This window comes from Aquila chrysaetos, chromosome 21, assembly GCF_900496995.4.
Source record: "Aquila chrysaetos chrysaetos chromosome 21, bAquChr1.4, whole genome shotgun sequence".
NCBI classification, from domain to species: domain Eukaryota; kingdom Metazoa; phylum Chordata; class Aves; order Accipitriformes; family Accipitridae; genus Aquila; species Aquila chrysaetos.
The window spans coordinates 16,381,256-16,397,199 of NC_044024.1; the positions used below are offsets into that span (position 1 = coordinate 16,381,256).

The 15,944-nt window shown below is 40.2% G+C and overlaps 1 protein-coding gene across 1 annotated transcript in view; it reads right to left on the minus strand.

Moving 5' to 3' along the window:
* Positions 1–2,443: 2,443 nt before the first annotated feature.
* IL1RAPL2 (interleukin 1 receptor accessory protein like 2) overlaps positions 2,444–15,944 on the minus strand; it is a 402,287-nt gene continuing 388,786 nt past the window's right edge. The window contains 2 exon segments of the mRNA XM_029997043.1: positions 2,444–5,819; positions 15,159–15,329. Of these exon segments, the coding sequence (XP_029852903.1) occupies positions 5,122–5,819; positions 15,159–15,329 (869 nt within the window). The 3' untranslated portion in view covers positions 2,444–5,121.

Sequence of the window (15,944 nt, forward strand, 5' to 3'; positions counted from 1 at the left end):
GAGCAACTACATGTTGCAAGAGCTGCAGAACTGCTGCTGGGACAGTCCTAAACAGTAATGTTTAGTACCCGCTTTTCTCCTGACTCTGGACCACGCTTATTGGAAATGAGTATCTGGTAGAACGGGGCAATGGCAAAAGTGAGCAGTTTGGTTTGCTGAAATGCCAGAGCCAGTTGTACTCTCCAGCGATGGGATCCGCTGCACTGCAGAAACCAGTCACCACCTCATCCACCTCACCAGAGGTGATCTAGTAAAACTTCTGGCATTACACGCGAGTTGCGAACCCGCAGGACCAGCAGAACGCATGAGTTCTTACTTTGTGGGGAATTTCTGAAAACGTAAAGCAGCAGCTTTTTTTTTTGTTTTTTTCCTGTGGAAGAAACCAAGAAAGTTTCCCATCCAACAGGAAACTGAAATTTAATCTTAAAATTATCAAGACAAGGGTTCTGAAGCAAATGAGCTGGCAAGAAATGGTATTTTTCTGGGGAACTTTGCCCAGCATCCATTGAATAGTGGACAAACATGAGGCATTCATGCAAGAGCTGTCTGTCATTGTGCTATACTGAATCAGTGTTTCTGCCTGGAAAACCCTTGGACTCTGATTCCTCTCTTCTTCCTCTCCCTTCTTCACACTCCCCACTTATTTCCTAGTGTCCCAGTAACTTTGCAGTCCCAGCATGAACCTCAAAGGGTGCACAAAAGAAGGGTGCACAAGAGAAGATGCACCAAATGCTGCATGGAGGTGGAGGTTTCTTGCAGATAGTTTTTCCAGCCAAGCCATCCCATGGCCGCTGCCCATGCGGTAAGCTCCCAGTTGCCCAACTGGGACACAATGAAAAAAGCCATTGTTGTCCCGTTTACCATTGAGTTCCCAGGGAGATGTCACTGCCAGGCTAGCAAGCACTGAAGACTTTCTCTCTTGTAACCAGGACTGTGAGACCTGACAGCTGTTCTGCCGTAACACTCGCATCTATTCAGAGACTGAAATCAGAAAAGCTGCTCTGAGGCTCTCCATAAGGGCACGATTCCGAAGGCTGCTAAATGCCGTGATTTCTGGCACTGAACTACTCTTCCAGGCCCCTACTCAGTAAAGTATTTCTCACTGAATTAAGGGGAATTTAAGTATGTGCTTATGCATTTGGATGAACAGAGAAAGCTTGTTGAATCAAAAGGAACTACTGAGAGCAGACTAGAAGCCCTTAAGAACCACGGGGTTTTTTTTTCCTACAAGTATCTGTTATTTATTCCCAAGTCCTTATCTTGTTTATAACAAAGAATGAACAAAATTCCTTTCCCAAGGCTGAATAGTCCTGGAGCATATCCGCACCAAACAGGGACAAAAATAAGCTTGATTTTAGGCAGATTAAATAAGCAAATGCTTCTTAGTCTCTTGACTTTTTTCTCTCTTGACTTCTTTCTCTCCCTTTTGCCTTTTTTATTCCTCTGTACACAGTAAACCTAAGGTTTTACGGCCTTATCCAAAGTCTGCTGAATTTGATGGAACTCTTTCTGTTGGCTTGAATGGGTTTTGGAGCAGACCGGTAGGCAAAGTATGACAATATCTTTATACAAGTTTCCCATCCACTGTCTAGAGAAAGGAATATTCATTATTAAAACACTGGTCCAGCACACGGCCCCCAGGAACTGTCAATATTCACTCTACTTTGTTACTTAATTTAAAATTACCCTGTTTTCTCTCTGAACTTTCTTTAGGAACATAAAATCTATAGAGGCTGAATAGGTTTCCAATTTCTAGCTCATTTTATATACAACCTTCAAACCATAATTGCTTCTGAAGCACATCACGCACAAAGGTAAGTATACAAACAGTAGTTTTCCAAACATTATAATAAACCATCTTTAAAATGAACACGCCCCAAATCAGAAGCCCGACGTGGTTGCAATAAGGGTGTTTGCTGCTGGTGATTTTGTCGCTGGGGAAGGCACAGTCTGACGAGCCGGGGGTGGCGAGGGCTGCACAGTCGCACAAGCGAGATGCAGCACCAAGCACTGTCGGGGTAGTGCCCTGGCCTCTTCCCGATAAATCCAGCTGAATAAGTACGCGGCTTTGGTGAGACAGAGGAACGCAAAATGCCCTTATGCCCTTCTGTTTCAGCTAATGACGTTCACACGAATGAGCTAGAACATTTTTGCCACCAAGGCCCTGATCCAGCTGTCGCTGCCACCACGAGGGACCCCGCTGGAGGGTTGTTACAGAGGTGATTTTCACCGTGGGACAAGCTCCCGGTCCCTGTGCCACCCAAGTCTCACCGATGGATGCGTTTCACTGTTTGACAGTATTTTTTCCAGACCCTTAAGCGCTACCTACGGAAAGCACTTGGCCTCCAGCACGTCATACTGGTATTACATGAAACTGAGTCAACGAGAGGCCTCCTGAGCTCAGGTCCCCATCCCCATACTAAAAGCAGAGGGGTACAGGTGGTTCTGATTCACGTATATATTGTCGTAGTACTCAATACACACTTTGAAATCTTAAAGCAGATTGTGACTTGTCATCTATAACTAAAAGATATCGATACACAGACACACAATGTGCTTTTGCAAAATGACAGAAAAACTGTTCTTTTCATGTTACCTCAATGCAAACATGACTGCATTTTGCTTTTGAATAGCTACTGCTCTAAGAGACATATTATCATCAGGTAAATGAATTTGCTACCCATATTTAGTCATTGTAAATAAAAGAAGCAGACCAACCTGCATATGTTTTTTTTTTCTTTTTTTGGAGTTTGCATGCTTAATACAGAACTAGTAGGTTTAAAATCTCACTGAACAGTCTATGTGAATTAACCAGATTCTAGAGTAATGTGGAAAGGAAAATAATGAAAAGTACAGCTTTTCATTTAAACATATGCAGCTCTTTTCATGCAGGGTTTTCTTTTAGGTTTTTTTCCTTTTTTTAAATTACACTTTGCATTAAAGAACATAGCCAGTGTAAACAGTCTGTAACACTTATAAAACAGTGCAAATTTTGTAAATTTCTGGGAGGCTGAAATACATATATTTATAATGGAGGTAAAATCACTTTCTTTCTCAGTAGAAAAATACGTATATTAAACACCTATATGTTCGGAACTTAACTTCACAAAAGAGCAAGTTATAGTCCTATAGTGTGTAATAAATTAATATATTTTCTAGACTTCCATTTTCGGTGTTAGTGTCAAATGCATAATAATGCTAGAAAAAACAAGAGAAACATGTATTATTTCGAACCTAATAAAAACCTTACAGATAATAACTGGTGTAAGAGGGCACAGAATAAAAAACTGGGGAAAGAAGCAATGGAAAAATACTGACCTCTATGAATTATTGCACATTTGAGATGATTCTCATGGCCTTTGGGCCAATTCTGGATACTTTTAAGTCTTAGGTCAGTGTTTGTTTCCATTTGACTGTAGGGTACAATTTAGGAACCACTGCAAAATGTCAAGGATTTACTGAACTTGTTTGCTGATGAAACCACAGGCAGCTGAGTGCAGAGTGCTAACTTTTATTCATGCAATCAAAGAGAACAACGCTAAAAACATACCGAAATACAGGCAAGGTTGCTTGCCATAAAAATATTTCTGGGAGCTTGCTCCAGCAGATCTTATTGAGACAAAACTCTCACGTCTACTGTGTTTTCATTAAAGCCGTGCCAAAAACTGCAAAACTGGCTTCCGCCTTCATTATTTGGAGCTTTTTCTTTGAATACTGTTGTCTCCATGGTCTGACTCTGCAACCCTTAATCAACTGAGTATGGAAATCTCCACGAAACATACTGGTCCAAAGAAAACTCAACTCGCTGAGTAGTAATGCCTGATGCTGAGTACCTGTATAACGCTTCTCATCCACAAGCAGCAAGAATGCCTTCCATGAAAGATAAATGACGGTATCCTATTTGACTGATGGGAACACTCTCATAAGTGAGAAATGCAAGATCTTACCAGCTGCTTAAAAATATTACTTTTCACTAGTTGCACAGAGAGCAGAAATATTCCTGCTTCGGCCATATTTAAAAGGTACATAAATTGACAGGTAGATAAACAGAGAGAGAACTGTCTCAGGTGATTATCACTGCAATTGAAGTCAGACTACTAGTAAACCTGAATAATTTAGCACTTCATCTCTGAATATTGCTGTAATAATTATTTTCTATTGCTGATGTTCTCACAAAAAGGTTAATTTCAAATCGTAACTACTGATTTTGGAAAAAAAATCCTATGTAAAATTACATTGCCTTTACTACAAATCTTAAAAGAGCTCAAGAGATCTTAAGAAATTTCAAATTAATGAATTGACCGACAGACAGATAAATTTATACTTAAACTGTTTAAAAAAAGTCATTAAAAATCTGCAAAAAATTGTGAAATAATCTATAATCGACAGAAAAATTGTTTAAAATCCTCCTAAACATCTTCCAATATTCTAGTAAGTTGTTTAATAAAACCACATTGCTAACCATTGACTAGCAATACAACATGCCTCGGTAATAAAATGAAGAGATGCTGATGTGAGCAGGTGATTTATTCTGCAGTAACTGTTACTATGCACTTTATTGATCAAGCTTCATTGGCATTGTTTCAGCTGGTCATCTTCTAAAATGTACTTGCGAGACAATGTTACCGGGAAGGTTTCCTCCTCCTTCCTTTTGAGAATGATCCACCCCTTGTGGTCTGTGCAGGAGATAATAATTTTCGTAGCACGATTAGAATTTCAAACTGTACTGAAGTCTATATGAAAACCCAACAACTTCCGTGTATTTCAAATACTAACACTTAAATATGTATGGATGTTGGAGATCATATACAGTGACCTTTTATCCATCCCAGATTGTAAACCTACTGTAAAATGATGGGATGTGTTTTTTCTCCCCCCCCCTCCTTTTTAAAGAAGCATTAAAACTGTACATTAAAAGACAGGAAGGACATTACTGAGTTACAAAAGAATGCCCCCTTTGTCAATAATTTGTAAATGTAAACAAAAAAGTTCAAGTAGAAAAGCAAACAAGTGTGCTGCTGCTTCGAATATGTTTTCTCACCCCATGGGGTTAGGGCAAAGTTCTTTAAAAATGTGTCTTCATGGCGGTCATGAAGCATCTCAAAAGAGTCCTGATGTTCACTACCAAATATCACTGGTGAAGCTAAGCTCCTTTGCTGATAAAGGTAGCAATGGGTTGTTCCTGTGAAACTCTTGGGGATCCTTCATGGTATTGTTAAGAGGTAGCTGTCCATTTAGTAGTGTCAAAGGTATGTTACAGTATGTGTGATGGTTGCTTATGGAAGCTATTGGCAATGTTGCTGCTGACACATCGTATTCGTATCCTCTGCAATAATGTCTCATTTGCACAGAGTCTGCTTGATGGTAATCAGTTAAATCAGCCCGCGATTCTACCAACGTGGCAGAAGTGCCCGTGACGGCAAGAGAAGGTACGGTCTGGAGGTCTCCAAAAAGGCCCTGCTCTGCAGAATCCAGGACCTGATGCCGAGACACCACCTCCTTTTTCTTCCCTGGCATTTCAAAGACTAGGCGCTTCCAAAACTTAGAATTCAGTTTGCTGCTTTTTGGTCCTTTCCACTTGACCACTGAGAGAAGTTTGATAGTGTGCTTTAAAGATTCCACTTCGTGATAATTCACTTTCCCTTTTAATTCAGTACACTCAATCAAAATAACTTTGATTTCTCCACTGACTAGCATGTTATGGAGTCTGTTTTCCATCTCAAAAATACTCCATCCTCTCCTGAGAACATAGTCTGGAGTTAACACGATAATGAGTCTTCTGCTTTGTTCAACACATCTCGTGAGATCTTCAATGTAGGCTACAAATTATAGAAAGAGAGAAAGAGTAAAGAATAAAGAAGTCTATTGTATCAAAGCATTAGGCTTGCAATCAAGTATAACAAAATCCTACACCTTACTGATCCACACCATTTAAGACAAGGGGCATTTCACAATATAGTCCAACAAAAATAGGATAGTGTATCACAACATATTTCCATTTATGGAGTACATATAGAAAACTCCTTAGTAACACCCTCCATCCTTTACTGTTTTTCCCTGTTTATCTCAACAGAATGACATTTACATGATATCCTCACTGTGTAGATGCATTAGTGACTAAAAATACACAGTTCACTTACTGAAAAAATATAGGTCAAGATCAATGTAACGTTTGTGTAAATTTTAACATTAACGCTGGTTATGATTAACATCGCATTGAGGGAAGCACACTCTGGGAAGCAGTTCTTGTGGTTTGGATGCAAGGACATGAGGGTGCTGCAGGGTGTATGAACTGTAACTTGCAAAAGCTCAAAAAGAAATCAACCCTCATCACATGCAGAACTTGTGCTATTGCATAGAAGCATCATGGTAGTAGCTCTTTCTTCTTTAGGTATTGACCACAAAAGCACAATAACATTCTTTGTGGCCCAATGGTCTGTTTTAATATCACAAACCTGTGCTTCTATGTACCCCAAGGTATTAACAGAAACTTCACAAGTGACAGGAACAAATGGAAAATTTAAACATATTGGAGGTATTTATTTGTTGAGACATCAGTGACAAAGAAAATAGTATTCTTCTTTTATTCATGCATGCCAAGTAGTTGCAAATGATCAGTGTAAGCAGAAATGCCAGCCCCATCATTAGCTCCATGATGTCAGCTTACTGAACTACAAAATATTCTTGAAGTTGGACTTGGATCCCTGAGTTTCACTTGTCCCAGGGATGGTAGGGAAGAGAAGCCAATCACACTGGTCTGACATGGAACAGGATGGGAAAGAGATCTACTTACAGACCTGATCCAAAACCCATTCAAATGAACAGATTTCAATAAATTTCAATGGGTTTTGGGTCAAGACCAGAAAAATGAAATCACGTGAAAAAAACCCACTAAGGTCAGAAAAGTGTTCATTGGTTGCATAGCATTATGATTGCAAGCTTAGAGACAGGATATAATTTTATTTTTTTTTTAAACTACATAAACCTCTTGACCATGCTACTCAGAATGTGCCGCCTGACAACAGAGGAGAAGCATGTGTTATAAATGAAGACTTGGACACAAGAGCTGCACAGAACAGATCTTTACTCAGCACAGGGCAGGGCCTCTCTTACACACACTGCCCTCTAGCAGGAACAACAATTACAAATAACATCATTAATCAACATCTGTTACTGCAAGACTAATTTTTATAGTCCCAGGCACCATACCACAGCATGCTTATTCACACCACTTCCAGTAAAGTAAATAGCTACAAAATAGGCCAACAGGAACATTCTAAAATAGCTTATTTTCATGAGACTGAAGGCATAGTTAGCATCAAATCTGCCTTTACCAATGTTTTATTTCACCACTTAGCAGCAAGAAGAATTTCTTTCACAAATGGAAAAAAGAGGCAATTGCAAACATCCCACAGACACACAAAAATTTAAGACATACACATACATTACAAATGTCTAGGCAACAATCCTGACTTTTAGTTAATGTTTTATGACTCTTTAATCATGCAGCAGTTACAGTTTGGTTGTTGGTTTTTTTTCTTAAAATATTTTATGAGGAAAACCCCCACATTGCTCTGTGTAAAATAGTTACTCATTAATGAAAAAATTCAACATTAAAATCCATGGGAGAGGCAGCGGAGAGGGGAGAGAATCAGCAACAATGAGAAAATGATAAGCAGAACTGGTGAAACAAAACTTAAGGAAAGGTAGAAATGTTCAATACAATGGAAAGAGATTATCCCAATGTATCAACAGCTCAGACTCTTCATTTTCTTCCTTTCTTTCTGCTCCCAAAAAGAAAGAATTTAGGTGGGAAGCTTCATCATTAGAGGTTGAATCTGCAAGATACAGTAAAACAACAAACTATCATGCATCTTTCCTGAGACATATTCATCCCTCCTTCAAACAACTCAGAACACTGCTATGTACAAGACAATTCTCTGCAGGACACAATACCGGTCAGTAGGTCAGTACCACATATCCAGGTTAGTGCTAAGCACAGCCGTGCGTATCCTATATGCATCCAATTAAAAAAAAAAACGAAACCAACAAAATAAAAAATCACTCCACTTCCATCTCTTCAAATATCCAGCAGCAATAATTTCAATAGCAACAACCCAGCAATAATCCATTATACCATCTCAATCAAAAACTCACCAGACTTTGCTTTAGTCAAACAGGGAATGACGTGGGAAGAAGACAGGAAAAATTCCCTATTTTCTCAGATGGATACTTCTCCCCTCTGTGCCTCTCCCATATTTTGGCATGCCCACCTTACTTACTGGATATTGCAACAAGTTAGAGTTCTCTCTACAGATGACTAAACAGACACCTTCACAAATGACCACTAGGTGCTCCTTCAAATTCCAAGTTTGCAGCTGGTTCACCGATAGACATGGCCAATGTACAGGGGTCTGTTGGTGCACTGAGGATAAAATACACTGTATTATAGGAAACTGGAAACCCAAATGAAAAGGCAAACGCATTTTCCAGCCATCTGGTCCAGAAGTACTTAGTACTCCCAGTAACTTCAGGTTGGAACTGCTACTAAAGGTAGGTGACAACTTCCCTGGAGCACGTGGTTCCATCGGGTGCACTCTACAATATGTCCAACGTGCACAACTTAAACATTTCCGCGAGAAAAGCACAGGGGGACAGATTATTGTCTGTGGAAATTCAAGCTTTATTTTTTCCAGTGGTACCAGACTGACTGCATAAACGTGTGAGCTGCTAAATCACCTGCTCTCCTTTCCCTTCACAATTTGAGACTGCTCAAAATACCACAGGTTCCGTTGTCTGTCTTAAGTGTTCAATCCATTAGAAGATACGAAATCCAAGCAATGTATATTGCAATGTAGGATCGAGAAAGGGTTGTTTTCACCTTTCCAATGAGCTAAGAAGTAATTTGCAGGCAACGGCTCTGTTTCACTTTCAAGAAAAAAAACTGAGCAGGGATTTCAGGAATGACATCGCCAACTAGGATCAACTGCAAGATTCCAGACCAACTTATTTCCATCAGATAAATATCATTTTGCTGAAACCTCACTTTCACTGCAGGAGGTGTCAACTTCAGTGATATTTCATTCTGAGGGGAGAAAAAAAGTCGTCTTGAAAAAATCAATATGGAATTATTAATTTTTAATTCCCAAAGTTTGTATTTTATCATAAACTAGAATGTAAAAATGTCAGCATTAGAATTAACCCACTTGTTTTTACTGAAAAAGAACATTTTAAATTTTGATCCCTTTTCCCCCCCTTGAAACACCATTTTGCAATACGGCACAAAAACTGTTTTCAAAATGCTAGCATTTCGCATAGGTCAAAAAAAATAGAATTATGAGTAGCTCTATCAGTAACTTACTTGCATCATGTCCAATGCAATGCCCAAGGAGGTATGGACAGCAAGAACTTTTAGACCCATAAACAAACATAGGTTTTGCATGGTTGCCCTTTTGTAACGAAGACAGATCACCTGAGAGCAAGTATGTGCTCACCGAACACTGTCAACGTGTAATGATGCCAAACTGTAGTTTGAAGCACTGAAGAAGTCCAAGACACGCATCCCATTTGCAATTAAATCATGCATAACTGCCTATTGCATCTTGAATGAGCTACACTAACCACAGCCTGGAAGGAAACCCAGACAACCTAATATGCAAGTGGACTAAGAGCAAGGAATTAACGAACACCATGAACACAGAGTTGCTTACACAAAGAAATGACTGACTAACCATATTCAGACGATTTGCAGAAGCAGTTGAGGGAGAGGGAAAGAACACCAGAAATCATATAAACTCCTACAGATATTTTTGGGAAGCATGGTCTGCAGCACCACAAGAACCAAAGAGTATCCACCATCAACCCCATACTGGCTGGTTCCTGGCACTCTGAAAATAACCAGCCTTTCTGTGCTTGGCAGTGTGACTATCACTTGAGAAAGTTATTTATAGAAGAATAATTCAGTCCTGGTTTCCTAACTGAAGAGTTCCCAAACCCTAACTCTGATTACTTTATTATAACAAAAATGATTGCATGTCTTGCTTTTCCTATTTATTAAAAAGCTGTTTCTTCTGTTAGCTCAGACCAGAACAGCAATGCAGCTGGAACTGCTGAAACAGAGCAGAGTGATGGCCCCTGCCCAGAGAGAGCCCAATCCCAGTATAAGCTAAGGGACAGCTGATGAGTTCAACACAAAGAAACAAGTAATGCAGATCAGCATGACACACTGCCCTCCCGGCATAGCACTCCCTTAGCCATTGTCAGACTTTCTGTATTTGACATGGCAAATGAAGGAGGGATTAAGAAGGAAAGGATGGCAGCTCTGGGGATGTCTCCTTGGAGACTAAAGTGTCTGAGGTGGGTGAATTTGGTGAAATTGTTTTGGCAATAGATGTTGGAATCAAAATTCTGGATATTTAGAAACAAGGATTCATAGACTCATACAGGTTAGAAGGGGGCTCTGGAGGTCTCCAGGTCAATACCCTGCCCAAAGCAGGACCAGGTAAGATTGCTCAGGGCCTTGTCCAGTACAGTTTTGAAGACCTCCAAGGTTGGATGTTTCTTTTCAGTGTCTCTGGGTTCTGTTCCAGTGTCTGACCACCATCACGGTGAGGAAAATTTTCCAAATGTTTAAATGGAATTTTCAGTGTTGCAACTCATACCTGCAGCCTCTTGTTCAACAACAGTGTACCTCTGAGAAGAGTCTGTCTCCATCTTTGTGCTTTCCATTGGAAAGACAACAATAAGATTCCTCCTTGGCTTTGTCTTTGTTGGCCTTTACTTCAAGAAATACAGTTCATTTGGGGTCTCCTCTTATACTGTGGGCTCCAGCTCCTTGACCACCTCGGTGGCCTCCAATGGGCTGTTACAGGGTAGCCAGCCTTTCTGGCTTTTGTTCATATTTCTTCCACTTTCAACTGTCATTCCTCTGTATCCCTGCTACCCCTGCCCATGCCTGGCATTAAGTGTAAGATTTGTACAGAACAGACAACCAGGGACTTCTGAAAGGAGTTTGTGGAGCTGGGTACTCTATCTCCATTTCACATAAACGGTGTCCCATACCTAATTAAGGCTCCTTGGGAACCCCAGGCACACAGGCCAGCTGGGCTTTCTTCACCCAGGAGCCCAGGAAACTGGAATTCACCAGGCAAAAACCACACAGATGGGCAGACAAAACTACAAAGTGCCAGAACTGCAATATTGACTGTTGGGTGCGTTTTATCACATGCCTTAGGCGCATTCCTGTTGTGCTGACAACCTCTTATTTTTCCAGTAAAAGCAAAGATTTTTATTCCATCATCATTGTTCTTTTCAGTGCCTGATCTCTATACCCTGGGCTGAGCCGGAGTGAATTGCTGGTGTTTTTTAAATCCTGTCAAGATCAAATGCACATATGCTTAGAGAGCAACTAGACAGTGCTCTAATAGATTTATATTGCTGGCATTAAAAATCCAACTCGACAGTTTTGACCTCTTCACTTTCACAGTTGAAAATAATTTGCAGAAACCATGTGAGAAAAATAGCTTCCTCTGATGTAGTCCCAATTTCAGAAGAGTCAAGTGCAAACAGATCTTTCTGTAGACACATCATCCTTAGCAAGACAGAAAATGGCTCAGGTAAAAACATAACTACTCTGATTTCTGTCCCCCGCAACTGTTCAGTCTCCTCAGGTATTCTAATGCTGAATTAAAAAGCTCACAGGACTTAAGAGTGCTTGCTGCCGGAAAGGGTTTGTTAAAAAAGCCCTGAAAACTAATAGGGTGGAAAAAATGATAACCGCTAAGAAACTTTAGTAACAACTGCAACTGTATCTTAGGGCTCACAATCTCCTTATACAGGCTAACATGTTCAGTTATGCCTTAGCTACCTAGGCAGAAAGATATATGTGCTGTCAGCTTTGACAGAACGAAGAACACTCACTCTGTTAAGACCAAAGAATATTCTTTAAAAAAGAATAGCTGCTATAGTACTTCCTATAACACGCAACTCAAATCCTGGGTTACAAACTTGGCCTTGCTGCTTACACCGCACACCTTGCTAGCCACCGTGTGGTGGGCATCACCGAGGCCCTTGGCATCATCCTTCACGGTGGTTCTCCCACTAGGACAAAACGCTCCACTGGGATAACACCTGTATCCCGGCAGGGCACAGAAACCAACACTTACTGCGAAACATGACTCAGCCCCATCTGACCTGAACTCTGGATGCCAGGGATCTGCTTCCCAACGGTAAAGAGGTGGCCTCAGTCCCCACAGCCATCACCTCTGTCCTAGGGACAGCAACAGTCGCCCCATGGGCACCCCTGAAACAGATGGTCCTCAGCACAGAGCTGAAACGCGGAGCTCAGCTATGCAGCGCGACGGAGCTCGCTGCTGGGTACACGCATCCCAACTAAGGCACATCTGGCTGTAATCTCTCCCTCGGCTGCACAGGGACATGCAGAGCCTATCATAGCTTTTCCCCAGAGGTTAGAGATGAACCAGCTGGACAAAAACATAATCAAACTTATCCCAGAATTTTTCTGAAGTCAGCTTTTCAGTTTGTTCACAGAAGCGTGCAAGAAAGTTAATGAAATGCTATTTAACAAATCTATATTTTGCTTGCTCTCAAATCCAAGTAGTAGCTGTATGTATTGCTTCATGCCAGGAAGGAAGCGCAATAATGCACACCCTCCTGTGGCAGCACCTTAAAATTGCAGAGATTATATGAAACAACCAGCCTTACAAAACACACCTTATTTGCTGTACTGGTGAAATGGCACACATTTAAGTACACAAGATATAGAAGGAAACACATCAGAATGGAGAGTGGGAAAGCATTACATTACACTGAAAGTCATTTACACCAAAAGACGAGGAAATGCGGTACACGTGAGAAGAGGTATTTCCTAAAATAAAAAAGATAACTGTGATCAAACCCCCACTTTTCTATAGAAATCTACCCTGAAGAGCTATATATTTTGTCATACCTGCCACTTTTTGAGACAGTCACTCTAAAATTTATTATGTTTACCTCTGAAGTTTCTGGCAGCTCCATACCACATCACACTGCCTCTCTTCACTAAGCACTGCAAGTCCCTGTAAGACTGGTGAGCATTAGGCAGAACACAGCCAAGTTCCACTTCTCTAGCGCACACGGAGAGCTTACAAATACAGAAGTCTGAGTCTTCTCTCCTTCCCCATCACCTCTCCAACCCTCTTGCTTCCTCAAAATAAAATGCCTTCCCCCATATCTTTTTCAAAGTTAAAGCATGCAAATCACACTCACTGCAGTTCCACATTTTATTCTGCATTGTCATTATGTCTGATTAAGCGTTCTTAAAGCTCCATGTGTTAGAATCAGGCCCTTTCATAACACTGGAGAAGTGAGTTTGAGAGGAAAAAGACGTATTAAATCTGTGAATGTTCGTAAATGAGAACTGACATTTTCAGGTACCCTACATTTTCATGAGAGGTTTAATGAATACCGAAAGTGATGACAAGTATTTGCTGAGTGTCTGACTGACAAAACCAGACAAAAATAAAATACCATGCTGGCTGGTACAGCAATTGGAAAGAAGAATCTAATTTCAGATTAATCTGTGCTTTAGTATAGTTATCATTGAAGGGCTAGCTTTAAACTCTTTAATTCACTTGTATAATTGCTATGTATAACTGCTATATTGTTGGATATGAAACAACTATTTACAACAGTTCTGTGAATTTTAACACAAAAAGGTGTATTTTCTCTTAATAATATCAAAAAAATCAGTACTACTTGCTTGTACTGTCAGAAATAAGGCGGCTATGAGCCAAGTCCCATTTCTGGAATATGCCATTAAGGGAGTAAAACTCACACCTTGCAGGGGTAGAGCAAAAGGAATAAGGGAAGCAGCTCTAACCTAGGAGCTGCAAATGAACATGAGAAATTCAAGCTACTACACGGGACTTTGCATGATGTCTGCCTACGCTCTGACTCCTCTTTCCCAATGGTACAGGATTCGGAGCTCTGTTTCCAGCTCCCTCAAATGTCAGAGAAGAAGTAGGCTCCAACTTCTGGGGCAGGCACTGGGGTCTGGCAGCAGCAAGGCAGCAGTTTCAAGTCTTTTGGCAGGCAGGTTGCTAATGCAGCCATGTTCTAGCTGTTTCATGTTTGAGGACATCTGCTCCAGCACAGCCATTGCTGTGAAAATGTTCATATTTCCTGTACAGTAGCATACACAGAGAGAAGTTCATATTCTCGTCTAATATTTTTCATGCAAGTGATTTGCAGACAGAATATGTAAAAAAAGCTTATTTTTCACAAGGGTAGCATTTCAAATAAATGTGATATTAAAGCAAACATACTGTGCATTAAAAGTTCATCAACATGATACATATGATTCATGGTCTTTTTTGACTTGTCCAAAAATGAATCTGGAAGAAGAGATGCCATAACTACAGTTAGAAAAGCATTAACTGTTGGTACAGACATCCAAAGGTGCTGCTGAATCTTCAGACATGGCAGCAAAATTGATTTGAAATGGACAAGTGTATTTCACCGTCAGCATGGAAAACAGCATCGGATCCCTGGGCTGTACATAGTCCTCTGAAGAATCAGTATTACTCACAAAATACCAATTACTTACACGATACCAACACTTCTCAAAAATGCAACGCTTGGTCAAAACTCTAATGAAAAACTGTACATATACCATTAACTGGGAAACTATTGTAGCTATTTATGAGACTTCAAAGTTAGGAAATAAAATAAAAGACAATGGGAAAGATGACTTTTACGTGTAAAGCTGCTATGGACAAATAATTACTGGAAAAAATAATAATTTCATTTTCAATGATAAAGCAGAGACTACAAATTTTTGGGGGGAAGTTTCCTGCTTAGCTACCTCTGTCTGATGTAGAGATTTTGGACTACAATATTGCTTGCAGCGCTGCAGCCTTCCCTGTAGGAGAGTCTTGCTCCTGTCCTGCCTCCACTGAAATCAGTGGCAGTTCCCTCTGATTTCAGCGGTGCAGGAACAAGCTCTAACCTAGAGCTCAAATTTGCAGTACTGAGGAAACTTTTCCAATCCTCACAACCACTTCACCAAGAGAGGTTTCCCATATCTAGTACTTATCGCACAGTCCAGGCCTTCATGACATATCAGACAGAATTAAAACTGAAAGGTCAGAAATACTTACTTCCACTAGGGATCAGGTCCCTATCCGGAATGAAGAGCTTATATCCATAGTGCTTTTCTAGAACATCTGGCAGAATTTCAAGTGCAAACTGCTCCTCTTCATTATTATCACAGTCTAACGCATCAGGATCCACTTTGGTGTATGAAAGATACGCATCATACTCCTTGTTGTCTGTAAGAAAACAAATTCGCGTTCAGTCTGCTGTTTGCAAGAGCACTATAAAGAATACAGGAAAGTACTAGGAAATCATATTATTTCTTGAAACAATCAAGCATTTCCCAACAAAATTGGGACTTTTCACAGGAACATATAATCTGGGTCCCACAGAGAACTTTTTCAGATCCGGACAAAGGATATCCTTTCAGTTTTCTTCTGCACGTTGAGCTAGTTAGTAACTCTGCTTCATGTGGCCAGTGTACCCATTTCACATCTGAAAAGATCATGGGCAAAATTTTGATACAAATACTAAAGCTGGAATTTTTTATTTTAATCCTTCACATATTGCTAACTGGAAATCTTTCAACCCTTATGCCTCAGGAGTGCTATGATTATGCAAAAGTTTTGAGCTTGGAAAAGTTTTTGAGCCTGGAAAGTTTGGAAAGTTTTGAGCAAGGAAAACTTCTTTGCACAAGTAATTTTGAGAAAATACATGACTTAACTCAAATGAATACCGATTATGCAGAAAATACTGACAAATACAAACAGTGCAAAGCATTTTTTCAGAAAATCTTGTCATTTTTAAAACCAATATCATAATTTTAGAGGTCAGTTGATCCAGGATATTTT